The following is a 23,973-nucleotide window of genomic DNA, read 5'->3' on the forward strand; positions in this document are numbered from 1 at the left end:
GGAAAGGGGGTTCACTTGTTGACATACCAAATTACAGGCACAATGAAATATTTCAATTAGCTTAAAAGAAGCAGACCTTCTGTGGAGGGTCAGAGAAGGATGGGCCTTTCATTTCAGTTCCATCTGTTCTTGCAACTTTTCTTGGCTCTGGAAGAAAAGGGTTTCTTTTTCCAGAATCTCTTTTTGGCTTTAAGTAGGAGCTGTGAACTTTGCCTTTAGATGTGATACCCTGTTCATACATGGGTAAGACCTACTAGCCAGGCTTAAATCATATTGTGTTTGAACGGTAATCTGTCTATAAGATTATAACGGTAATCAGTTGTCGCAAACTATACTGAATAGTCATGTCCAGAAAAGAATGCCTAGTCTCTTCCAGAAAGAACTTAGTACACATTTTTTTAAAATCATAAAACTTTTACTAGGTCATCACATTGAGGAAGAATGGTTGATCATGAAACCTGTTATATTGACCAGAGGTGTCACTAAATGAAAGCAGAAAGCCAGCCTACTAGCTGTAAAGGAATTGGCTGCAGCCAACTGTCACTGTCCTGTTTAGCCCATAATAACTGTGTTTTTGTGGCTCATGTAAAGCTTGGGATATGGATATATGTCTCTATTTCTTTTTCTTGCCAGCTGCCTTGATTGAAAGTTTTAATGGTGATGCAGAATCAGTCAGTGATGTTCCACCACCTGCAGGAAATTCAGCATCTTTATCTCTTCCGCTTGTACTGCAGCCTGGCCTCTCCGAGCCACCCCAGCCTCTGCTGCCAGCCTCAGCTCCGTCCGCTCCTCCACCTGCTCCCTCCCTAGGACCCGGTTCCCAGCAAGCTGCATTTGGCAACCCCCCTGCTCTCTTACAACCTCCAGAAGTGCCTGTTCCCCACAGCGCGCAGTTTGCTGCTAATCATCAAGAGTTTCTTCCGCATCCCCAGGCACCGCAGCCCATCGTACCAGGACTTTCCGTTGTTGCTGGGGCTTCTGCATCAGCAGCGGCGGTGGCATCGGCCGTGGCAACACCAGCCCCACCACAAAGTACTACTGAGCCCTTGCCAGCCATGGTCCAGACTCTGCCTCTGGGTGCCAACTCTGTCCTAACTAATAATCCCACCATAACCATCACCCCAACTCCCAACACGGCTATCCTGCAGCCCAGCCTAGTTATGGGAGAACAGAACTTACAATGGATATTAAATGGTGCCACCAGTTCACCACAAAACCAAGAACAAATTGTAAGTATTCCATATAAATATACCCAGTGGGGTAAAGTGTATATACAGGGGTGATGTGTTCAGAGGCTTTTATTGCAAAAAGGGAAATGGCTAGCATGTCTACCCTGAAATGTGTAATTACCCCTTGTAGTTATTTTCTCCATAATCAAATGGTATAAATACAGGGAATGCTGTGGTTAGCACCTATGATAAAGAGGCAGAGAAACAATCTTTAAGTTTACCTAGCAGTAGACACTTGAAAGAATATTCTGTCTGCAGTTTAATCACATCATCTAGTACAGGAAAGCAGTCAACAGACTCCAGAGACTCAAGAATATTTCAGAAAATCAGGTTGTCCCCAAGACTGATACAAGGGACTGATGTGACTGAGTCACACATAACCAAACAGCAATGACCAAGTGAAACAAATAAACTATGCTCTCAGAGCTTATCCTAAAGCCACTAGAGCCATTTTCTTTTCTTTTGCAGTGTTGGGAATTGAACCCAGGCCTTATGCATGCTAGGCAAGCCCTGTACCACTGAGCCACATCCCTGCTCCCTTACAACAATTTTCTAAGGAAGCATTTGGTCTGATGACTCATTCATTTCAATGTCCTTTGAGAGCCGAGTATATGCCTGGTTACACACTGCATTTTCTGAAACATGCAGAAAACTGAGAAATTATGATTTCTTTTTCCATAAAGACTTACATTCAGGTTAAAATTGCTAAAATGCCTAAAAGAAAGTTAATATTACCAGTAAAGTGCCAAATTACAGTAATAGTGATTAAAAACAAAACAAAACAAAAAAAGCAGCTCTTATTTATTGAACCCTTTCATTCTTCCTTCTTTCTTTCCTTTTTTTTTTCTTGAGCAGAGTCTCACTGTGTTGCCCAGGCTAATCTTGAACTCCTAGGCTCAAACAATTCTCCTGCCTCAGCCTCCCAATAGCTGGGACTACAGGCACATGCCACCACACCTGACTTAAGATTTTTATAAACTGAAGGTCTAACATGTGCCAATCATTACTTACATACATTATTTTTTACTTACATAATTTTTAGATTTTATTGAACAGATAGTACCCATATATACTTCACCCCCCAACACAGTTCTTACTGCCTCAGTATGTATCTCTATATGTCATATACTGTGTTAACAAGAACTTAACACATTACAACAATCCTAGGAGACAGGTGTGGTTTTAGTAGTGGATAGCTAAGGTCCAGAGAGGTTATGTGACTAGCCCAAGGTCACACAACTTACAGAGGCAAAGCTGGGATTTGAGCATAGGCAGACCAACCCCAGAGCCTGTGCTCTTGGTTTTTACATTGTGTGGCTAGATGAGGGATTCATACACTAAGGGGAAGGAATTATTGGGTTGTCACACAGATCAGGTGAGCCTTGACATGGGTAGAAACTAGATAGAGATAAGGATATACCAGGTAGGAGAATTTGTTGGTAGATATAAATAAACTGGAAAAGTAGCTTCAGACTAAATAATTTGAACACTCAAATTTCAGAAATGGTGTGCCAACCAGTTCTCAAGACATCCTGTTTCCATTATAGATAGGCAGCGTCATGAAAAGGCCTTTCCAGTGTTGTGATCCAATCTGCCTCCATAGAGTTGGTGTCCCCCCACCCCCCACATCTGCCCTGTGGAACTGCATGAAACAAGTGTCATTCTTCTTCCACATAATAAATAGGGGTCTCATGTTTTCAGCTTGTTTTATAGTGTCATCTCCTCTAACTTAGCCAGAGACTTTCACTTTGTCTCAGATCATCCTGAGGCTTTTTTTTCTTTTTTAAGAGAGAGAGAGAGAGAGAGAGAGAGAATTTTTTAATATTTATTTTTTAGTTCTCGGCGGACACAACATCTTTGTATGTGGTGCTGAGGATCGAACCCAGGCCGCACGCATGCCTGGCGAGCGCGCTACCGCTTGAGCCACATCCCCAGCCCCGCATTTTTTTTTTTTAAGGAATAAAAGATGAAGAAAACAGAAACCCTTTAGTCAATTTACTAGGAAGTATATTAGTGTGATAAGGAAGCATTTGGTCTGATGACTCATTCATTTCAATGTCCTTTGAGAGCCGAGTATATGCCTGGTTACACACTGCATTTTCTGAAACATGCAGAAAACTGAGAAACATGTAAGTTCCTTAGCATTCAGCTTAATCCCTGAGAGGAAGAAAAGAACTTTCCAGCTTTCACAGAATAGGATAGAGGAGTGGGTAGCCTACAGGGAAAGCGAGCCTTAGGCTCCCTCTGAGGAGACCATCAGCTTGGGAAAACAAACAAACAAAAAAAAAAAAAAAACCTTGAAGAAGCCTTTGAACATGCAGAACCCACTGGATTAGGCAGCTGGGAGATAGCCAGCTAGCTACATTGTCAGGATGGAATGTCAAACAGTACAGAGGCCTCATGTCAGAGCACAAACAAAACATCACTCAGTACAAAATTCCCTAAACACTGAAGGGTTTCTGTCCTCTTGGATGGGAGGCTTCAGGACTTTGGATGTCTGCCATATTTGACTGGGCATAAGTGTGATTTTTTTTTTCCCCCCAGCAACAAGCATCTAAAGTTGAGAAGGTGTTTTTTACCACTGCAGTACCAGTAGCCAGTAGCACAGGTATGTAACTCCATGTTAGCTTTAAAAGAAAGTCAACTCTCTGGGCCCCTTGAGTCAGAGTAAATTATTGCTTTGCCCTGGTTTTTAAAACTTCGAAAGTCTTTAAACAGCCTCAATTAAATCCCCATTGTACTGTTTGTTAGCATATTTCATGTTTCACAACTACTGGAAGTTAATGTAATTCTAGTATAAATTCCATGTTTATCATTCTTTACCTAGAGTTCTTTTCCTTTCAGATACATCTTTTAAACATAAGCCAGGAAAAATTTTTGAATCACAGTTAATGCTAAAGAGGGCAGTTGTTAATTCACTGGACTCTTTTCTAATTACAGTAAGGAAGAAATAGCATCTGGGTCAGAGACTCATGCATAGCTGAAAGATCCTTTAATTTTAAACTCTTTCTTTTGTGGATTAAGAAACCAGGATCCAAACAAATTAAATGACTCCCTCAAGGTTATAAGTGAACTTGTGGGAAAGCCAGAGCACTAGCTCTCAGGCCTCCTTGGCCCCACCCTTCTCTCCTGTTCCTTGCTCTTTGCCTCTGTTGAGACACACGGCCTGGCTGAATTCTGGGCCGAATTCAGAGCGTGAATGCACAGCACACATGAGAGAGACAATGAGAGTGAATATGAACGTGTACCCACGCCAGGCTGGTTATGTAAAAGGAGATCCACTCTGTCTACCATGTGTCAAACACTGGGGCCACACAGGAGTGGGACAGCCTGAGGAGCTCAGTCTGAACAGGTCCTATGCCTGTGGAGAGGGCTGCAGGTGGATGGCAGCAGTGCTGGGCATGGGTGCCAGGCACCTTGGAAGAGCTTCTCCAAAGCCAGGCCTCTGCACAGCCTGCAGGGAAGCACTGCCTGGGCAGCAAGAGGAGGGCAGTCAGCTGGGTGTTAAAAGATGAGACCAGGTTCTACAGAAGAACAATGGTCCTGGGGGAGTTTAGGCAAAAGGAAGAGCCCAGAGGCCCAGAGGTATGAAAAAGATGTCAGGAGAATGGAGGCATCAACCATGCCTGCCTTAGAGGCATAGCAGAGAAGGAAGGTGCATCTAGATGGGTGTGTGGCTCTCTAAGGAAGGGGCTTTGTCTTGGAGGGATGGTCACACAGGCCATTCACCCCTGCCCCTCAGGCCTCTGCCCTCAGCTACTTGAAGAGCAGTCTCTCTCGCCTCTCTCACAGGGAGCTCTGTCCAGCAGATTGGCCTCAGTGTTCCTGTGATCATCATCAAACAAGAGGAGGCGTGTCAGTGTCAGTGTGCATGTCGGGACTCTGCAAAGTAGTGGGTGGCTGCCTGGAGAAAGGGCTGTTCTTCCCCCCTCCAGAGCTGAATCCCCAGCCTCCTGATGGTCCCAGCCCACAGCTGCCACCCCAGACTTTTTCCTCACCCCTGTCGCCTGTAATCATCCTCCACAAACCCTCTTCCTGTGAGCAAAGCAGATAGGCCAAGGCTCCTTCAGACCCTGAGACAGAAATGTTAAGTGCCATGGATGTGTCAGAGTTCCTGTCCCTCCAGAGCCTGGACACCCCGTCCAATCTGATTCCTATTGAAGCACTACTGCAGGGGGAGGAGGAGATGGGCCTGACCAGCTTCTCCAAATGAAGGGCCCATGTGTGCTCACCTCCAGGAAGAGGGCAAGCAGGAAGCATGAGGTGTGATGCCTACCATCATGGGGTCAGAAATCAGAAGGATGAAGAAATCTGCTGTTTGAAAGCTTCACCTTTCAGACGTATTTTCTTTATTCACATCCCAGGAACATCCATTTTAAGGAACTGATCTTTGGAAAAAAAAAAAACAAAAACAAAAAACAAAAAAAAAAAAAAAAGCTAAGTTATAAATGAACTTTTTGGCTGCACTGTATGTCACTTTTGCTTATTGTCATGTGAACTTGGAAATTAAGGTTACTCGTATGCATAAAAATTCTAAATGAAAGGGTGTGGTTTCCATCAATCTGGTACTGCCCAGCACTGGCACTGGGCTCTTTGTGGATGGGCAGTAGAGTTCAGTGTGTTGGCGGTGCTCCTCCTCCCTGTGTGTCTTTTACTCTGAGGCTGACTCCTGCTCAGAAGGCCAGATCTTCACTCCATCTAAATGGGCAGTGGCAAGAGCAAGTGAGACAGCTGTGACTTGGACAGGGTTTGGGTGAGATGGCTTTGCTGTTTGCTATTGGTGTCAGTAGAGCTCACGGTGGATGCTGCAGGGGCTGTCCTGCAGTGTGCTCAGCACAAATGGGCAACTTAAAGCCTAGTCCACCAGCTGTGGGATGATCTGGTTCTGATAGGGCCCAGGCAAGTTGTTGACTGCTGTGTGTCAATGATGTGTGTGCAGAGCAGGCTCTAGTAACACAGCCACACTCTTTGCCTTCCTGGTTCTTTCCATCTCTCATTTTGCTTGCCAGGGCTTACAGGTCATAGTGAATTTTCCTTGGGGAACATCCGTGTTTTGTGCTAGAGTGAACATGTGGCTTATGGCCAGTTGCCAGATGGTGGTCTGCCTTCCTTTTAATGGTATTTTCCTCCTCAACAGAATGGCTGCGTTTTGCTTATCAGGAGAAGGTACGAATTGAAGGGAATGTGGATGAGGTGGCAGGTAATTGGCAGGCCAGGTATTCTGGTTCTAGGTTCTAGCCAGGTTTTTGGTTGCCCTCTCCTTTCTCCAGCCCTCACTCTCTGGATTTTGCATACAGCCTAGTACAGTGCAAACAAGGATGTGACTTGCTCAGCTTAGTCATGTGATTTCTAAACAAAAAAAAAAAAAGAAAAAAAAAAAAAGAAAACCACGATGATCTTCTACTCAGGGTAAAACAAAATAAAAAATTCCCCTTCCACCAAAAAGCCTGAAATGTTGCAATAAGTTATCTCATTTGGAATGTTTAATTAAGTTGTATTATAGGAAAAAAATTGATTTGATTTGTATATAGAATTATATCCATCTGTCTGCCTTTGGCTTCAAGTCATTGCCTCTTAAAATAAAACATAAAATACAATCCACACTAGAATGGAAAGTGTCTCTCATCAGGCTATTTAATGTAGTTATGAGTGCTCACCAAGCTCAGAAGCTAGGCATGACCCAGGGTGTGGAATAGGCCTCTGTCTCCCAAGAACCCTTTCCCTGCCTTCAGCAAAGAGCAGGGTTCCCCACACAGGACAGGAGAGATCTGCACTGGTTACTTCTGCTGTCTGGGCTGTGACTCAGAGCCAGCCAAAACAGTATCTAGAGCAGATAACTTACCTGGGAGCCAGAGGCCCTACCTTCAGCCAAGATGTTCAGGGACAAGCGTGAATAAGAGGGAGGTGATAGTGGTGGTGCTGTTACTGCATGAAGAGAAACAAGCTTCACTGCAAGCAGCTGATTTCATTCTAGGAGTCTAGCCAGAGAATGGATCTCTATTTGACCTTCTGCATGCCTTTCCAAAACAGTGGTGGGTTTTGGCAACCATTGACCTCAGCAGAAATTAATGAGGCAGGAGGATTCTTCGTTTACCACTCCTGGGAATCCAGCTGCTGAGCATGGGTTGTCCTTGACTATCTCTGGGCCTCATAGGAAGCTTTTGAGCATGGCCCTTGTTATCTTCTCTACAGCTTCTGAGAGACCAGCAAGTGGGACCCCAAAGTTAGTTTGTGTCAGAAAGTAGTGATGACTTTCCCACATGCCTGTCTGGGAACTGAGGTGGGAAACAAGAGCCCAGGAAAGGACATGTGAAGCATCTGTTGCTTAAATACTGCTTCTTCCTGGTTAGCCAGGGTTGTGCTCATGTTGGGGCCCTAACCAGGTTAGTGGCTTTTACACCCTCTACACTTTGGAAGTGGGTGAAGAAACATCTTAAAACAGTGTTCTGGCTGACGAAATTTTTCTAGTTGAAGTATCTGCCTCTTACGGGTGTGATTTTAAATGACAAAGACTATCAGATCCCATCAGCTTTTGAAAAATCATTAATTCATTAATGTGCTTCAAATGCTCCAAGTGGTTGTGCAGAGCAGGTTTTTTCCACAGGGTAGATAGACTTTCCTTCCTCATCCAGAATTCCTTCCCTCCCCATTCTCCTTTTATCAGCTTGGCTTCTAGTGCCAAGGACCTTGGAGAAGAGAAGGTTTCTTCCCAAAGTGAAGCCAGAAAGAACCTTCAGGAAGAGAATTGTTTCCCAAACCTGGGAATGAGCCTAGGATAAGGTTAGGAAGGGTGAGTTCTAGCAGGTGGAATCAAGCCTCTTTTTCTTCCCATGGTAACGTTGACCATTTCACCCATTAAACCAGTACTTTCAGTTCCCGCTGGTATTTCATTAGACTGCTTCTTCTAAGGGTGCTTATCAGCACCAGGGTTTAGGAGGTAGTAGGAAACTAGCTGGCACCACCAAACTGCCTTAGTGAATTTGGCCCTTCCCAGACAGGCAAGTGGGGCATTGAGAAGGTGGCCCAGTCTTTTCCTGACATGGTCTGGCCAATCTCACAGGGTCATCACTGGTTTGGTGACAGGAGTGGTGTCATTTATTGAATTCCACCCACCTTTAGAAGGAGGTCATGGTACAAAGCCCAGGAGAGGCCTTGAGATGTGAAAACCTCTCTGGGTGGAAGGCAAGGGGCTTCTCTTCACCACCTCTGGGAGAGTCAGTAGTTGGGAGATTTATTTTCAGGGTCAAGGCAGTGGGCTGATGGGGATAATGGAGGGTAGGTGGGTTTTCCTGAGATACTTTGTATAATGCTGAATGTATCCAGAGGGACAAGTTTGCAGAACCTCATATTGGTATATTAAAGAAATAATAAAATAAAAAAGCACTTTAGGTTATTTTATCTTTAACCCAATTGCTGCAATTTCTGTTGTGTATATATATACATATATATACTTTCCACAAAGTTTTATTTTTTGCTCAGAATAAAAAGTTAAATTGAGGTGTGAAAAGAAAAGCACTTACCTTGGTGCAATATGTGTAGCTTGACGGTCGTTGTCCCATGTGGCCCTGGCCTGGCCACGTTTTCGCTCAATGAGCCCTGTGCTCCTGAGACTGTCCATAGGGAAACACTATTATGCATCCCCAGCAGCTGCTGAATCTATGCAAGCCTTCCCTGCGCCCCGGCGCCCCCTCAGGCTCTCGGAAGAACTGCTGTGGATGTTTTCTTCTGACTGTTGAGGCCCTTTTTCACCACTTCTTGGTCCCTTGCCATCTTTCCCCTCTTCACCATTATAAAGTGATGCCTGAAGGGAAGGAACAGGTTGTTCCTAGGTAGAAACCTGGCACCTTCTAGACTTTTGTATTTGTAATCACATCCATTGTCTTTAATCTTAAAAACTCGAGCGTCACAGGAACCATTGATTTGTGGAACTACAATATTGTTCAAGAGTTTACAATTTTCTTATATCACCAATCAGAAATATGTTTTGGAGGTCAACATGAGCCATTTCTGCACTGCTCCCCATACCACCTGTGTTAGTTCTAAGAAAAAAGGCTTCCAGCCTTTATTAAATCCAGTAAACAAAGCTATTAATAGTCTGCTTTATCAATTTTCTTCCTTCTTCCTCACCTCCTCCCATGTAATCTTTAATTCTTAGGCTATAGACCAGAGAAGTTTTAAATGCACTTCAGCCAAAGCAGAAAGATTTTCATATTTGCAATATGCAAGTGGTTCTGCTCATACAGAGGGGAAAATTGTCCAATCCTTAACATTTGGGGGAGGGAGGTTGGCAACAAAACCGAATAATACATATTTCTGATTGGTCAGTCCATTTAGCCTGTTTCTTCTTGCATATTCCTGGGCAGAGAGGGAAAGGGTCTGTTGTTTCTTCTGCCCTTTGGGGGAGCTGATGATCACAGTCTGGGCATTTCTCACTGGTACTCTTGATCAAGAAGACTTCTCAGTCTGCACTGAAAAATGCAAATTAAACTGGATCTTTATGTCAAGGTGTACATAGTACAAACTTTTTTTTACTGGAAGCGAGGTTTAAAACCACACACTGCCCTTTTGGTGGTGTGCCTGCTGGGCCAAAAAATTGGGTGATAATGTCATGTCACTTTCTCAGCTCAATGCAGTTTCTACTTTTTCTTATGGGAAAATTTTTCATAAAACCTTTTTCACCAAAACCCAGGGGTGTTTTTTGCAATATCCTTGTCCTTGTAGTGGTGCCAAGTCAGAGGCTTCTCTTGCCCTTTTCCTCTTATGTTCTCAGGCCTCCTAAGGGCTGTTTGACTCAACAGTCTACATCTTTGGTTGTTTTGGAGAAAGCAGGGGTGGGTTCAGAGTTCAAAGTGGCTGTTCCCTTTTCCTGTGAACTGCCCCTAGTCCCCTTTGAGGGAAGGTGGCTGGAAACAGGTTTTTGCTGGGTTTCTGGCTCAGATCTTCTAGCCAGGAAAGGCAAGAGCCCCCAAGAGCCTTCTTTTTTGACACACACTAATCATTGGCTGGAGTCTTGGTGACACTTTTTAAAATCCCAAATAGTTTTATTTGGATTATGTAAAAGTCTATCAAATTTATTTAAGTGTGAAACATGGGAACAATAGACTTCCACTGAGCGATATGAAAACGTTACAGGTTCAGTACTTCCAAAGGAAGAAACCTCCAAACCCAAAAAGAATAAATATGAATTTGTATTTTTGAAGAATGTGAAATAATGGTGTCTGCTTAATTGCTCATTTTGTATAAACTTAATATTGTACTTTAAAATATCTGCTAAGAAGTGAAAATTTAACTTTTTGGAATTGAAAAGCAATATTAAATACTAATGAAATCCTAATTAAATGCTTATTTAAATTTGGTAGTATCTGTGGCATTTCTTCCCACCCCTGCCCATGGATGACATTTTTCCACCACACCCCCTGCCCAGTCATCAGTCTCGGAGAGGGGACAGAAAGGAAAGGTCAGTCACCAGGAGAGTCTGCAGGTTTCCTTTTAATCAAGGCTCTGCTGAAAGTTTTTTGGGGCTAAGAGCCCCCAAAGGATGAAATGGACACGTAATACCACCTGGAATCCCCAAAGCAGGCCAGACCACTCTGGCGAGCACTGCTGGTCAGCCCAAATCCGAGTAATCTGACTGGGTATTCGTTGGCTACATTTCAAAGCCCAGCACTGCCTTCAGCCAGGATGAAGTCGGAGTGAACCCAGCTGCTAGCAGAGCTGCCACTCCAGGCTGAGGGCCAAGTATCAGCCACACTCAGTGAAGACTGGCCCCTTTACTGAAGGGAGTTGTTCAGAGTCCAGCCGCCAGCCCTGGGGAGGGAGAAAAGTCAGGGTGTCCAGCTCGGGGATGGTCAGGGCTCCGCAGCTCCATCACCAGCATCCTTTGGAAAGCCACCTCTGGCGGAGACTGATGACTGGGAGGGCGCTCCAGGTTTCGCTGAGACGTTCTAATTGCAACAGAAGGGGGAAAAGTGAGCTTGGGAGGAAAGGCCTTGGATTAGGCCCCGCAAAGATAAGGCCACTTGGCATTTGGATCAAGTACTTAACTTTTTTAAAACCTCTCGCCCAGACCAAAGGAGGTTAAGGGTAAAGCGCTGGAGACGCTCTTCCACCCTCCAAGGGAAGCTAAGGCTTGGTCAGTCCAGCAAGTGAGCAGACCCCACCCCCCAGGCCCAGCCCGGGGTGGGCACTGACCCCGCCACCAGCTGGCTCCGGGCGCCGGCGGCCCAGCTGCCGCAGCATCTCCTCGCAGGCGGCGATGGTGTCCAGGAGCTGCCGCTGCCGCTGCTCCACCGCGTCCAGCAGCTGCTGGGCGCGCTCATCCCGGGGCGGCTGCGGGGGTGGCCTCCCGCCGAGCCCCAGCCCCGCCTTCCCGCGGTCCACGCCTGCAGCCTCCCTGCCCGGGAGAGAGCGAGACAGATGGTCAGGGCCGGCGCTTGCGCGGGGTCCGAGCCCCTTCCCCCCGCCCCGACGGGCCCCCTCTCACCCCCGTGACCAGTCTGAGCCCGGGCCCCATTCCATCTCCGCCTGCGCGGCCCGACCACCGCCCCCCTTTCGGCTGCCCCCCCTCCCCAGCGCTGCGCTAGGGCTCCGCAAAGCTGTGCCCCGCCCCGTCCCCACCGGTCTCCTTCAATCCTCCTGGGGGTCGCGGTCCCTTTAAGCTGCCCGGCGCGGAGGTGGGGCCGAGCCTCCCGGACCGGAAGCTGGTTATGTGCGTCACTTCCTCCCGGAAGCTGGCCTAGGCGGATGTCTCCGGCGCAACCGTGCACGGGGCTGAGGGCCGCAGTGGCTGCCGGCGTGGGGTTGAGCAAGGGGCCGACGGGCTCCGCTCGTAGCGGACGCCTCCTCCGCCCGCCAAGCCCCGCTCTAGCGGCCCCGGGGGCCCGGCTGTTGCGGCTCCCGGGAAATGGGGCCGTGCAGGCCGCAAGTCCTGAGCGCGCTGGCTGGACCGAGGCGCTGCGGGCCGCCGTGGCCGAGCTGCGCGCCGGCGCCGTGGTGGCCGTCCCCACAGACACGCTGTACGGCCTGGCCTGCTCGGCGAGCTGCTCGACAGCACTGGACGCTGTGTACCGCCTCAAGGGCCGCAGCGAGACCAAGCCGCTGGCCGTATGCCTGGGCCGCGTGGCCGACGTCTACAGGTGAGGCCGCCCCGACCCGGCCCCGCTGGGGGCGGCACCGCGGGAGGGGTTTCCGGTGACAGGCTTGGGAGACTGAGGCGCAGAGAGCGGGAGGGGCTTGTCCAGGCTCACCAAGGAATCCGGAACTGGAAATGTGTACTGAGCTCTTAACGTATGCCAGGCCTTGAACTAGAGAGGCCAGCAGTTCCCTGTTCTCTTGGCGCTCTTGTGCGCATGGGGAGGCCATGGGGGAAAAAGGAAACAGTTCTCTGGAAGCTTAATTTAGCAGCGAGTGCCTTGCAGAAAATAAAACGCGGGGCTTGATAATGCCATGCAGTTGTTGAAATCCCTGAGACAGGCAGTGGACGCCAAGCCTGGTCTCCTTCTCTTAAGCCCTGCCTTCTGGAGTTCTTCGGGAGAAGAATCAGGGAGACAGGCAGATTTCACTTAGGCCCATAAAACTTTCCTGGATCTGACTCGAGTCTGGGAAAGAACCACACCAGAGGTTCTCCATTTTGAGTGGATTTTGCTCCTTTATTTCCCAGATATTGCCAAGTGAGAGTACCCGAGGAACTCCTCAAAGACCTGTTGCCAGGTCCAGTGACCCTGGTGATGGAACGCTCAGAAGAGCTCAACAAAGACCTGAACCCCTTTACTCCTGTGAGTCAGATTTTCTCCAGACTTCCTGGTCATTTTTGCTTTCATTGGTATCCAGACCAAAGGTAACCCCCTACCCTTTCCAGCCTTCCTGATGATCCCCCCCCCTTCACCCTTGCTTCTTAGCTTGTAGGTATCCGGATTCCTGACCATGCCTTCATGCTGGACTTGGCCCAGATGTTTGGGGGACCTCTTGCTCTCACCAGTGCCAACCTCAGCTCCCAGGCCAGTTCTCTGAATGTTGAGGTGAGAGTCACCCAGTCCTTTGAACCAATGGGCTTGATGGTACATAGGAATTGCCTGGTGGGAGAGTTGCTCTTTGGGTTCAGCAGAGGGAAGGCTACCCCGTTGACATGGGTTGGGGAAAGGAATCTGAAACATGTAAAGGTTTTATCTCTTAAGTTTGAGAAGCAGTGGAGAACTAGTGGTTTTTTTTTTTCCCTTTTGTCTTGTAATAGGAAAGATTCTGATAAATAAAGTTATTGTTTCCTTATTTTTGTGGGGGTAGCAGTTGTGGGAGACTAAAGAGTTAGGCTATAAGTCTTTTTTACAATAGTGCTGTTTAAATAGATGAAGAAGTTGTGCTTCTGGTGCACAACTTTAATCTCAGCTACTCAGGAGTCTGAGCCAGGAGAATTGCAAGTTTGAGGCCAGCCTACGCAACTTAGCAAGACCCTGTCTCAAGATAATTTTTTAAATAAAAAGTGGTGGGGATGTCCGTCAGTGGTAGAGCCCTTGCCTGACATGTGCAGAGACCTGGGTTCATTCCCCAGTATAACAAAAAAGGGAGCAAGAGAGCGGTATGATGGGAGGGAAAGAGAAGAAAGGAAGGCAGGTAGGTAGATAGATGAAGTGAAAGCTCTCGTCTTGGTCTTGTGATTCTGCACAAGCCAGGTCAGGGAAAGGATCAATGCTAATCCCATTTTGGCTACTTGGATTAGAATGAATAAGAACATGGCCAGGTATGGTGGCTCATTCCTGTAATCCCAGCAACTCTGGAGGCACAAAGATTGCAAATTCAATGCTGGCCTGACATTGAAAACAGCAAAACTCTGTCTCAGAATTTAAAAACTTAAAAGGAGCTGGGCAAGTAGCTCAGTGATAAATCACCCCAGTACTGAGAAAAGGGAAAAATAAAAAAAGAATGAGGATGCAAATTTCACTTTTCTTATTAAACACAAATGTGAAGTTTTATGAGGTGATATAGGCTCTTTAATTTGTTAGCAATGAGTAGACCCATCTAACACAGTAACTGCCATTTATGACTCCCCCCATCCTGAATTCCCAGTCCTAATTCCACTGAAGTGTCTTCACTAGGGGGTAGGGCAAGCTCTAGCTCAGTTAATGATCCAGTTCATTATGTGGTAGGAGCATTTTTCCCACATCCCAAGGATTGAGTATGGTGGTATGTACCTATTTTTCTCTCCCTGTCCTGATCCAAAGTTCCATTAAGGTCCAGAATCAGAGTGCTAAAGCTGGAAGGATCCTTGGTCATATAGTTCAGGCCCTTTATTTTATAGACCTGGATAATATGATTTTTATTTGTCACACAATCCAGGGTTAAAGACCACATCTTAATCCCCACCCGGAAGCCCGGTCATTGTATTTATACATCCCTAATTAAGCAGTGTGTGGAAATTCCTTTTGGCATAGCAAGGTTTTTCTTTAAATTCTAGGCAGGTGTTACTTGGGATGCTAACCCAGGAAGGCTACAGACTCCAAAGGGTTCTCTATCTTAGGTATTAACATAGGGCCTTGGAACAGCTGGCCTTAACTAAGTGAGGCTCCTTCCTCTGCCCAGAGGGAGATGTCTCCTATTTTAAAACTGAAGCTTCTGTCTTATTTATGAGCCATGTGTGAAATGTGACATCATTGCAGATGCCAAAGATTATGGCCATGCTCTTCCTTTGCTTCCACAGGACTTCCAAGACCTTTGGCCTCATTTGTCCCTGGTCATTGATGGGGGACCAATTGGGGATGGTCAGAGCCCTGAGTGTCGCCTTGGTTCTACTGTGGTTGACTTATCTGTGTCTGGAAAGTTTGGCATCATTCGTCCAGGCTGGTAAGTTGGGGGAGTATAATTTGAAGGAGGTTAGGGAGATGAAAAACAGCTTTGACAAAACGAAGGTTGTCACTCCTATCTTGCTGTGAGCAGGTGCTGGTAGGCATGGAGAAATGGAAGGTGCAGTGGGACTAAATTTATATTTGCTGGTTTTTTTAGGTTTCATCAAGTGTTTGATAAACAGTAAGTTGAGAGATCCCTGGTCACCAGGCTTTGGTAGACTCAGGGCTTTGAGAAGTCAGGTTGTAACTGTCCTCTGTATCCTCCTCAGTGCCCTGGAAAGCACTACAGCCATTCTCCAACAGAAGTACGGGCTACTCCCCTCACACAGGTCCTGCCCATGAAATTCAGGAGAAGGACCCAAGGACAGTGCTGGATACTATGTGTCTGTCCACTGGTGATTGTCAAGGCCTCATTTGCAGAGGCCACTGGAGCCACATCACTAGTCTATTCTTTAGGCAACACGTCTTTCTGAATACTAGACCAGAAGCTGCTGGTTTAACCACTTTGTGGGAAGGTTATATTTCTTCTGTGGTTGCATACATCAGCGCAAAGCTGAATAAAAAGGTTAAGCACATTCCTAGGGTGGGTCTTAAATCTGATCAGTTTCTCCTCTCCCTCCCTCTCTCTTAAATTGAAAAGTAAGCTGGTCACAGTGGCTCAAGCCTGTGATCCCAGTAACCTGAGGCAGAAGAATAGCAAATTCGAGACCAGCCACAGCAGCTTAGCCAAGCCCTAATCAGCTTGAGACCCTGTCTCAAAATTCAAAAAGGACTGGGGATGTGGCTTGGTGGTTAAGAACCCCTGGATTCAATCACCAATACCAAAAAGTCAGGTTACCAAAAGCAAGGGTTTGCTGGCTCCTCAAACTGGAACCAGGTTAAAATAAAAATTGTAGAACTGCAGACCAAACATTTTCCTCCAAATCTGTGGGGCCAGTAGGGTGGTTGTGATTGCCTGGCAGGGAGAGTTGTCATTTTGGCTTGAAGGGAGATTTGATGGGGGGGGGGGGGCTGCAAATTAAATAATACTGGAAACCAAATCCTTTTCAGCCAGTGACTTTTTTGATTATATGTATATGCCTTTATTTAACTCCAGTGTTTACTCAGCAGCCTTTTATCTTTGTTCAGTATGTATACCAAATGTTAGACATAACTATTGTTGGGCATTTGAGCTTTGTTTTTCTTTACTATTAAAAAATGCTATTAAACATTCTTATAGGGGCTGGGGATGTGGCTCAAGTGGTAGCGCGCTCGCCTGGCATGCGTGCGGCCCGGGTTCGATCCTCAGCACCACATACAAACAAAGATGTTGTGTCCACCGAAAAATAAATAAATATTAAAAAAAAACCCAAACATTCTTATAAATGGTTTATTTTTCTTTTGAAGTAAATTAATTTCTTAAGGTAGGATTGCTTGGTCAAAAATGTATATATGCTTTTATGGCTCTTGATGTAGCCTTCAGAAGAACTAAATCAAGTTTCATTGCATCCACAATGTGTAAGGATGGCTGCCCCTTCCTGCCAGCCCTGCTGTCTTTTTCAAATTGTATGTGTGTGAAATGAAATTGTTATAGGTCAACATCCAGCACTTTCAAGTGTCCCTGCCTGTTTTGGCTTCCCCAACGAAGTCGCAAGCTAGGTGGCCAGAGCTGCTTATCTATCTGAAAGGGTTTAGTGTTAGTTACCTAACTGGAGTTAGATGTCCTTGAGAGGACCTGGGGTCCACTTTCTTCTCTTTCCACTTGTACCCTATTTCCCAGAATTGTGATTCAGTCTTAAAATACTCTTAGTATTGGGGTTTCCAACATACATTATTTCAAGTGTATCCTAAGGATCTTGCCAAGAATGTGTTCCAGGATCCTGTTTTAATGCAATTTATTCGTAGATAAACACTGGTTTGTTAACTATTCCCTCTAGAAATCTTAGGTAAACTAGTAACTTATTAAGCAAACCCAATCTTCATTGTGCTAAAACTATAGTCAGCCCAGCCCATATATCATTTTGTCCCAGAATCTGACTCAGGTCAGAAACAGGTCTTGAGGGCAAAAGGAGTGTGGACTTGAGAATACTGCTTGATACTTCATTAGTAAAAATCACAGTAGCACTGAAAGCGGTTCTGACAAGTGGGCCTTGTTCAGTTCGGGCAGCTAAAGGGAGAAGGTATCCTACTACTCTGCCTGGAACTGAAAGTTCATCCCAGAAAAAGTAGGTTCTGGAGCACAGAGGTATTTTCTTTGAGGAAAAAGAACTGAACTCTCAGCACTGGGTACAACTGCCAAAAAGAAAAACTTAAAACTGTGCCCAAGCACTAGCTACAAGGCCACACCAAATAAGGAAGGCTGATTCCTGTAAGTTTCAGAAGGACAGGAGCCATTCCTCAGTCAAGTTTTCCCCAGCACCTAGCACATAGTAAGGTGCTCAGTTTGTGAGTGTTGAATAAATGTGTGAATGTTCAAGACGACTTCCTGGTAATTGGGTTCAGGAATCTACTGGGAGGAGCTTCAACCTATAAGTTTCCTTTTAGAAAGTCTTGGAAGTGGTTGCTTGTCTTCCAAGAAGACAATGTTGTAGGGAGGCTGGCAGAAAGGAGCAGGGTGCATGCTAGCTCAGAACCCTGAAGTACTTCTAAGAGCAGTGGTCGGGTGACTCCACTAGACAACCACCACCTGCAGCAGAGTTCAAAGCTAGCAGAGGTTGTATGAAAGTGTTTTGAGGAGGATGTGGTGGAGCTGCCTGGGCCAAGTAAAAGTCACCTGCCAGCCTCTACTCTTTCCTTGGGAATACCACCTCACTTTCCATCACAGGTTACCCCAGCACTGCTTGCCTGAGGAACAGACTCTTCTATAGGGGCCCTGGCTTCATGGCCCACCCAGAAGCACTCAGCTGCTCACTTGGGGACCAGTGAGTGCCTACAGCCTCAGCTGAGCCACCTGGAAATATCTTCCAGTGAGGCTTGGAGACCAGCACACCTCATGCCCTTGTTCATGGGCCCCTCACATCAGCCACTGCTCCTTCTCTTTTATGAAATGCTCTGCCCAGCGGCGGGTCAGCTCCAGGTACAGACTGGGCTGATGAGGCAGGTAGTCCAGATACAGGCGTGTTGGTGTCTTCTTGGGAATGGCCTTCTCAATCTGGGTACCCTCGTGCCACTCATTGAAAGAGGTGATGGAAACAATCTCAGGCCTCACAGTCAGGGCTGCTTGCAGGGCTGTCTCATAATACTTGCCATTGACCCTGTTCCGAGTATTGTGGTTGTTCCAGGGTCGAATGCTAGTGTCAATGTAGCCAGGCCCCACACTTGGAATGAACATGAGGTTGTTGGCGTCACAAAAGTTCTTAACAGCTTTCCAGTTCTGGTGGGAGGAGCCAAAGGAGAAACCATTGGAGGCAAAGTAGGTGTACATGCCATCAAATCCTGCAGCAAGGATGTCGTGGGTGTGGCCCTCCTCCACCAGTAGTGCTATGAAGACCCCATCATAGAGAGTGTTGCGGATTGAGTGGGGCCCATTTGGTGTCAGGAGGTGGGCCCAGGCTTCAGGGGATGTTAGGTATGAGTCGTAGATATAAAAGAGTGGGAGGCTCTTGCCAATGCTGTTCTTATAGCGGTAAAACGCACCATGGGATCCATATCTGAGGAGCAGGAGGAAGGAGCCTGAGTTGGATGCAAGAAACTAGCACAGCTTTAGAAGCAGCCACATTGGGATTGTTCTCAATGCCCACAACACAATTTGGGATTCAACTAGTCTGCACAGTTGGACTTACCAACCTCTAAGTAAGAACCTTGTTCCCACCTTCCTTTCCCCAGCCTTGCCATTACTAAACCTCACTTCCCCATTTGAGGCACACCACCACCATCTTTGATATGAACTGCAGCACTAGCCATTTAACTGGTCTCCAGTCTTCCATTTCTACCTTCCTATAATATAATTTTTTATTTTTAAAATGTAAAGCACATCTGACTGCTAGTTTATCACCACATATAAGGTCCCACCTGCTTGATCTGACCCTGCCTACCTCCACTCCTGCCATTATCTCACCCATCTCCACTACCCATCTGGCCTTTTGTTCCCTGTCATGTCGGGCTTGTCACATCTTAGGGCCTTGACATTTGCCAGTCTTCTGGAATTTTCCCCTTACCCCAGATCTTTGCAGAGTTTTCAGGGGGAAAGGGGGGCTGGGGATTGAACCCAGGGTCTCCTGCATGCTAAGTAAGCTACATGCTACACTCCCTGCACCACACCCCTCCCCTGGCAAACACTTTTTTTGAGTTAAACACATTTCACATAGTTATGGAAACTGGGAAGTCCAAGAGCAAGGTGCCTAACAGATTCAGGTTGCCTCTGATCACAGAGTCCCCAGGACTGGAATTGAAATCCAGGTAGCCTGACTTCAAAACCAGTAATTTCTTTCTGTATTGGGGGATTGAACCCAGGGGCAATTTACCACTGAGCTACATCCCCAACTCTTTTTTTTTTTTTTTTTAATTTTGAGACAAGGCCTCACTAAGTTGCTGAGACTGGCCTTGAACTTGCAATCCTCCTGCCTCAGCCTCACAAGTGCCTGGGATTATAGATGTGAGCCACTGCACCCTGCTAAACCCAGTAATTTACTACAAACAGCTGCTGGGAACACATGCAGGTTGGATCTCTTGACCTCGCCCTCCAGACTTTTTATCCCTTTCTCTCCATTTTGATCCCCATTAAAACCCTAGCCCCGCAGCACCATGTAAAAATAAATAAAATAAAGGCATTATGTCCAACTACACCTGAAAAATAAATTACACACACACACACAAATAAACCTAGCCCCCAGAACAGCCTTACGTATCAATGATGTACTTGATGTTGTCATGTACAGTGATGTCATCCCGGCCCTTGTAGGGTTGGATATGGAAAGCCACCTGCCACAAACAAAGGATTTACTGGTCAAGAGATTGTCCAGGGGCCACAACAAATAAGGCTCATGCTCCAAACACGGTCTGTAGGGGAAGCTGAGTTCAGGAGAGAGCCTAGCAATGGTGAGCACAATAGAGTTAAGACTGACACTATCCTTCTAGACCAAAAAGAAAAAAAGGAGAAGGACAAGAAATTTGCTCACCTTCCACAACAGGGCATCTAGGAATCATTCTGGTGGGCTGCCACAGGATGGCTGACAGGTTTCAACCTATGTACCAGTTCCAAGTGATTGGCACTAGCTGCCTGAAACAATGGGAAGCTGTGTTGATGGGAAAAAGTGCCTTGATCTGTTAAATGTGATAGTGGTGGACTCAGGAATGGGACATGTAGCTCCTGTCATTTTTCTTCCTCTGCCACAGTTGTGGAGATTGACCTAATTGGTACATTTAGTGAAAATAACCACATGCTTACTTCATGTCCTTCCACTTGAAGGTGAGCTGATGACCTGTGTTGTGGCCCACTCTGTGATGCCCAGCGCTGCCTCCTGCTAGGGAGTTGGATCCAGAATTCAATCTGTAGGTCCATTTAGCACTTGCCTAGCCTGTATCCAAGGTCAGGCTCTCCAAACTAACTTCTGTTGTTATTTAATAAAAAAGTGGTATTTATTTAGTCGCCCATCTATCCTATATTTATTTTTCTCAAGTAAGGAAAGTAAGTGTGACACAGGCAATGCTTATGAGAACCCTCCCCCAACACCACACTGGCTCCCTATTTGCCATCCCTGGACTACAGCCAAGAACTTCCCTAGGGGCTTTTTTCTGTAGGCAGAGGAGGAGGAGTCTCCAGAATGAGAGAGCACATGACCTCTTCTTTGAGACTCACCTGGATGTTGTACTGGTGGGCTGTATCCAGAATAGCAGGTACAAGATCATCTGAGGGTTCCCCGTTATCATCAGCCATGCCAGGTGGGTACCAAGAGAGAACCAAGACGCCTGAAACACAACATAGAAGACACTTTAAAGGTACAGAGTCTCCTCAACAGACTTCTGTTTCCTGGCAGATGATTTCCCACTGAAAAACTATTCATGGAAACCTTCTGCCAGGTTCATTTCCTGCAGAACCAATCCCAGAGCTTCGGAGCTGTCCATGCCTGCAGTGCTGAATCGCTCTGGCCCGGAGAGCCATAGAGCACCAGGCAGGTCAGAAGGCTTTTGGTTCCATCAGCAAATAGCAGAAGAAAGTGGAGAGGGTGGCCATGCCACACCCACCCAGAAGCCCCAGTCCTACCTTCCAAAAAGAGGATCACCTCTGAGGTCTCACATAGAGTAGAGGCCTGTGCAAAAAGTCATCTTGGTGTTTCTCAGAGCATTTGCCGTGACTGACTGTGCCTCTAGACTGTAAACCTGAAGGATGGCCCCTGTCTTGTTTATCTTTGAATATTTCTCACCCCTCTCTTTGTCATTCCTTGTTTTCCCCGTCATTCACAAACCATCTCCAGGTATCCTATTGAAATGTACTGCAAAATGTAGCAGAATTTAGTGATAAAATCTGAACCAACTGAACATGCCAGCCTACAAAGGAGACTCCCAGGGACCTGTCCTGTGGTTAGGCACTTGATGAAAAGCTCCTTCTCCCCCCAAGCAGGGTCATACAACATGGGCAAACTTTCCTCTCTACAGCCAGCAAAAGCAAGAAGAGCCGTGGCTCTTCCCTGTACCTGATGTGAAAGCAGAGGTCATACCAGGCTTTATTCCTTTGAACCCCAGACTCCTGAGGAACCAGGAAACCCAGATTTTCACTTCCCTGGAACCCAAAAGCCCAACAGATTTGAAGTTTCTGCCTCCCTCTCTTTGCTGTCCCCAAGCAGGACAGCTCTGGTACAAACCCCTAGCTGCTCCGCCCTGTAGGAAGGCTCTGGAATTGGGGGTCAGAAGGGTCCAGAAAGGCAATTGGAATACTAAAAAGAAGGCGCAATGCCGCGTAGTGGGCCCGTAATGGGAAGGAAAGGCTAGGAAGTCAAGTTGGAGGTTGAATGAAATCAAAGGGCCGGTAACAGGAGCAGATGTGGAACGAAAATGGGGAAGATGGGCGAGGCTGAGGGGTCCGGGGAACTCACCGATGGCGGCTTCCTTGAGCTGGGTCATGTGCTCCCGCAGCACGTCAGGGTCCCGAGAGCTGTAGGGCCCCAGCTCTGGGTAGAAGCTGGACCCCAGGTCATCCGGGGGACTGTGACGGCCGCGGGGATAGCTGGCCGAGATCTTGGGGTCCCAGTGCGGCACCATGACGTGGTCCCAGTGGATGTAGTGGCCCTCGCGCCGCGGGCTCCCGTACCACGAGTAGTAGAAGGCGTGGAGGTCCGAGTAGACGCGCAGACTCTGCCCGGGGGCGGACTCGGCCTCCGCGGGGACCGGCCCGGCCGAACTGCGCGGTTCCGCGGTGCGAGGCGGCAGCGGCGGCGGCGGTGCGGCGGGGGCGGCCGGGGCCCGGGCGGCGGGCGCGGGGGCCCCCTCTGGACGTCGCTCAAAGGGGGCCAGCTCCAGGCCCGGGCCCAGCGCGGGTAGTCCGTCCGGAGCTTTGAGTGTGCGCAGGCCCATGAGAGTACCGAAGGCGAAGAGCAGCACCAGGAACAGCGCGATGCAGGCGCGGCGCCGCCGCCGGGCCATGGCGGCCCCCCGTTTCCCCGAGCCCAGCCCCGCTACCTCCCGGTGAGCAGCGCCATGGCTGCCCGCCCGGCTCGCACCGCCACGCAGCCTGCGCGCGACTCAGGGAGACCACGACGCAGAGCCTGGAGAAGCGTGGGCGGATCCCGGACTCTCCCCGCAGTGCGGGCGGGCCCCGCACACAGAGAATGCAGGCGGCGTAGACCAAGTGGTGACAAGCTGAGGGGGGACCGGACAGCAGCAGAGACGAGCTCTGCGAGTTCCAGGCCAAAGAAGCAGAAGCCTAAGGCACGCTGCTGGGACAGCGGGGTGCAGGCTCCCGGCTTGGGAGAGAATGCAGATCTTTGGAGTTCAGGAGATTGTCGGTGTGGCAGCGTTGGAGCCAGGATGAGGGGAGCAGAGGGCTGGGTGGGGAAGAAACAGGGTGTCTATGATGCTCTTGCCCCAAGGACCCTCTTCTCCCTCGACCCCTCCTTACTGACTTCACTGTACCCCTCCCACTGGTCTCAGTCACCAACCATCCTTATTTGCCACAGGCCCTGCAAACCCAGGGCAGCCTCTGAAGCCTGGGGAGGGGGACATCTGGAAATCCCCACCCTACAGATGCTGGCTATGGCCTTGGAGTTGCAAGACCATGACTTGCGCAAGGTCACATTGACCAAGCCTAAACCAAGGGTCAGGACTGGTTCTCCAGAGCTCTTTGCACTACTCAGACTGGCCGGTCTTAGGTCACTGCCATCCCTGAATTCTCTCTAGAGATTATCCTAGAGTAGGTAAGGATTAAATGAGATGGTTCCCCTAAAACACTTTGTACAGTGTCTGACAGAGAAAACGCTTACCAGTTCCCCATTCTTCCTGAGCTCTGATCTTATATATCTGTTAGACACCAAGGGTTCCAGAACAGGATCTGTCACCCAGTTCCTAGATCTGTCTGATCAGGGAATCACACCAGACCCTGGTGTGATGTTCTATGGACAGTTTTTTGATCACTGTTGTTGAGAGTCACTTTGTTGCCCACACTGCTCTATCTGCAGAGTTTGTGTTAGCACAAAATGAAAGAACAGGGTGCAAACTTCATGAATCAGCACAGCCTTTCTTCACTGGTGGAGTCACGCCTTTGATGGACCCACTTTCCTGGTGGAAAATGAGCCACTGGCCAAAGAGGGGGTCTGTGCTTATAAAGGTTACAATGAGAGGTTACTTAATTATTGACAGAGCGTGTCTAATGGTGGGTGTGGGGTCAGTGTTCAGTATTTCTCTCTTTCCCTCCAGGGTCCCATTGTACTGTCAATGGGAAAGGATTTATTTTGGGAAGGGTCAAGGCTCTGGCTTCCTCCCAGAGACTGCCAGTCTAG

General features: G+C 47.7%; 4 protein-coding genes across 7 annotated transcripts in view; 2 read left to right on the top strand and 2 right to left on the bottom strand.

Annotated features, from left to right (window-relative positions):
- Mtf1 (metal regulatory transcription factor 1) overlaps positions 1-10,580 on the top strand; it is a 45,035-nt gene extending 34,455 nt beyond the window's left edge. Inside the window, exons 9-11 of the mRNA XM_046469000.2 lie at positions 634-1,229; positions 3,774-3,837; positions 5,022-10,580. Coding sequence (XP_046324956.1) covers positions 634-1,229; positions 3,774-3,837; positions 5,022-5,122 — 761 coding nt within the window. The 3' untranslated portion in view covers positions 5,123-10,580. The remainder of the gene's footprint in view (positions 1-633; positions 1,230-3,773; positions 3,838-5,021) is intronic.
- Positions 10,581-10,698: 118 nt separating this feature from the next.
- CUNH1orf122 (chromosome unknown C1orf122 homolog) lies at positions 10,699-12,037 on the bottom strand. Of its 2 annotated transcripts, none has more exons than XM_046469004.2 (3): positions 11,847-12,037; positions 11,421-11,622; positions 10,699-11,173 (listed from the first exon to the last, which is right to left on the bottom strand). In XM_046469004.2, the coding sequence occupies exons 2-3, from the start codon at positions 11,466-11,468 to the stop codon at positions 11,078-11,080; spliced, it is 144 nt and encodes a 47-aa protein (XP_046324960.1). In that variant the 5' UTR covers positions 11,469-11,622; positions 11,847-12,037; the 3' UTR covers positions 10,699-11,077. The 2 variants fall into 2 exon arrangements, with proteins under 2 accessions (XP_046324960.1, XP_046324959.1); XM_046469003.2 differs by lacking the exon at positions 11,847-12,037 and adding an exon at positions 11,713-11,794.
- Yrdc (yrdC N6-threonylcarbamoyltransferase domain containing) lies at positions 11,960-20,619 on the top strand. 2 transcript variants are annotated; one of them, XM_058570895.1, is made up of 5 exons: positions 11,960-12,364; positions 12,889-13,003; positions 13,127-13,246; positions 14,920-15,062; positions 20,451-20,619. In XM_058570895.1, exons 1-5 carry the CDS (start codon positions 11,973-11,975, stop codon positions 20,452-20,454), a joined length of 774 nt encoding a protein of 257 aa, XP_058426878.1. In that variant the 5' UTR covers positions 11,960-11,972; the 3' UTR covers positions 20,455-20,619. The 2 variants fall into 2 exon arrangements, with proteins under 2 accessions (XP_058426878.1, XP_046324958.1); XM_046469002.2 differs by lacking the exon at positions 20,451-20,619 and adding an exon at positions 15,334-16,429.
- Maneal (mannosidase endo-alpha like) lies at positions 17,843-22,703 on the bottom strand. 2 transcript variants are annotated; one of them, XM_046418756.2, is made up of 4 exons: positions 22,075-22,703; positions 20,841-20,950; positions 19,887-19,963; positions 17,843-18,693 (listed from the first exon to the last, which is right to left on the bottom strand). In XM_046418756.2, exons 1-4 carry the CDS (start codon positions 22,619-22,621, stop codon positions 18,057-18,059), a joined length of 1,371 nt encoding a protein of 456 aa, XP_046274712.1. In that variant the 5' UTR covers positions 22,622-22,703; the 3' UTR covers positions 17,843-18,056. The 2 variants fall into 2 exon arrangements, with proteins under 2 accessions (XP_046274712.1, XP_046274713.1); XM_046418757.1 differs by lacking the exons at positions 19,887-19,963; positions 22,075-22,703 and having other exon boundaries at positions 20,841-20,911.
- Positions 22,704-23,973: the final 1,270 nt, after the last annotated feature.

The sequence above is a fragment of the Marmota monax genome, unplaced genomic scaffold, assembly GCF_021218885.2.
Source record: "Marmota monax isolate L192 unplaced genomic scaffold, Marmota_monax_Labrador192_F-V1.1 WCK01_AAM20220418_F8-fsc00008, whole genome shotgun sequence".
NCBI lineage: Eukaryota > Metazoa > Chordata > Mammalia > Rodentia > Sciuridae > Marmota > Marmota monax.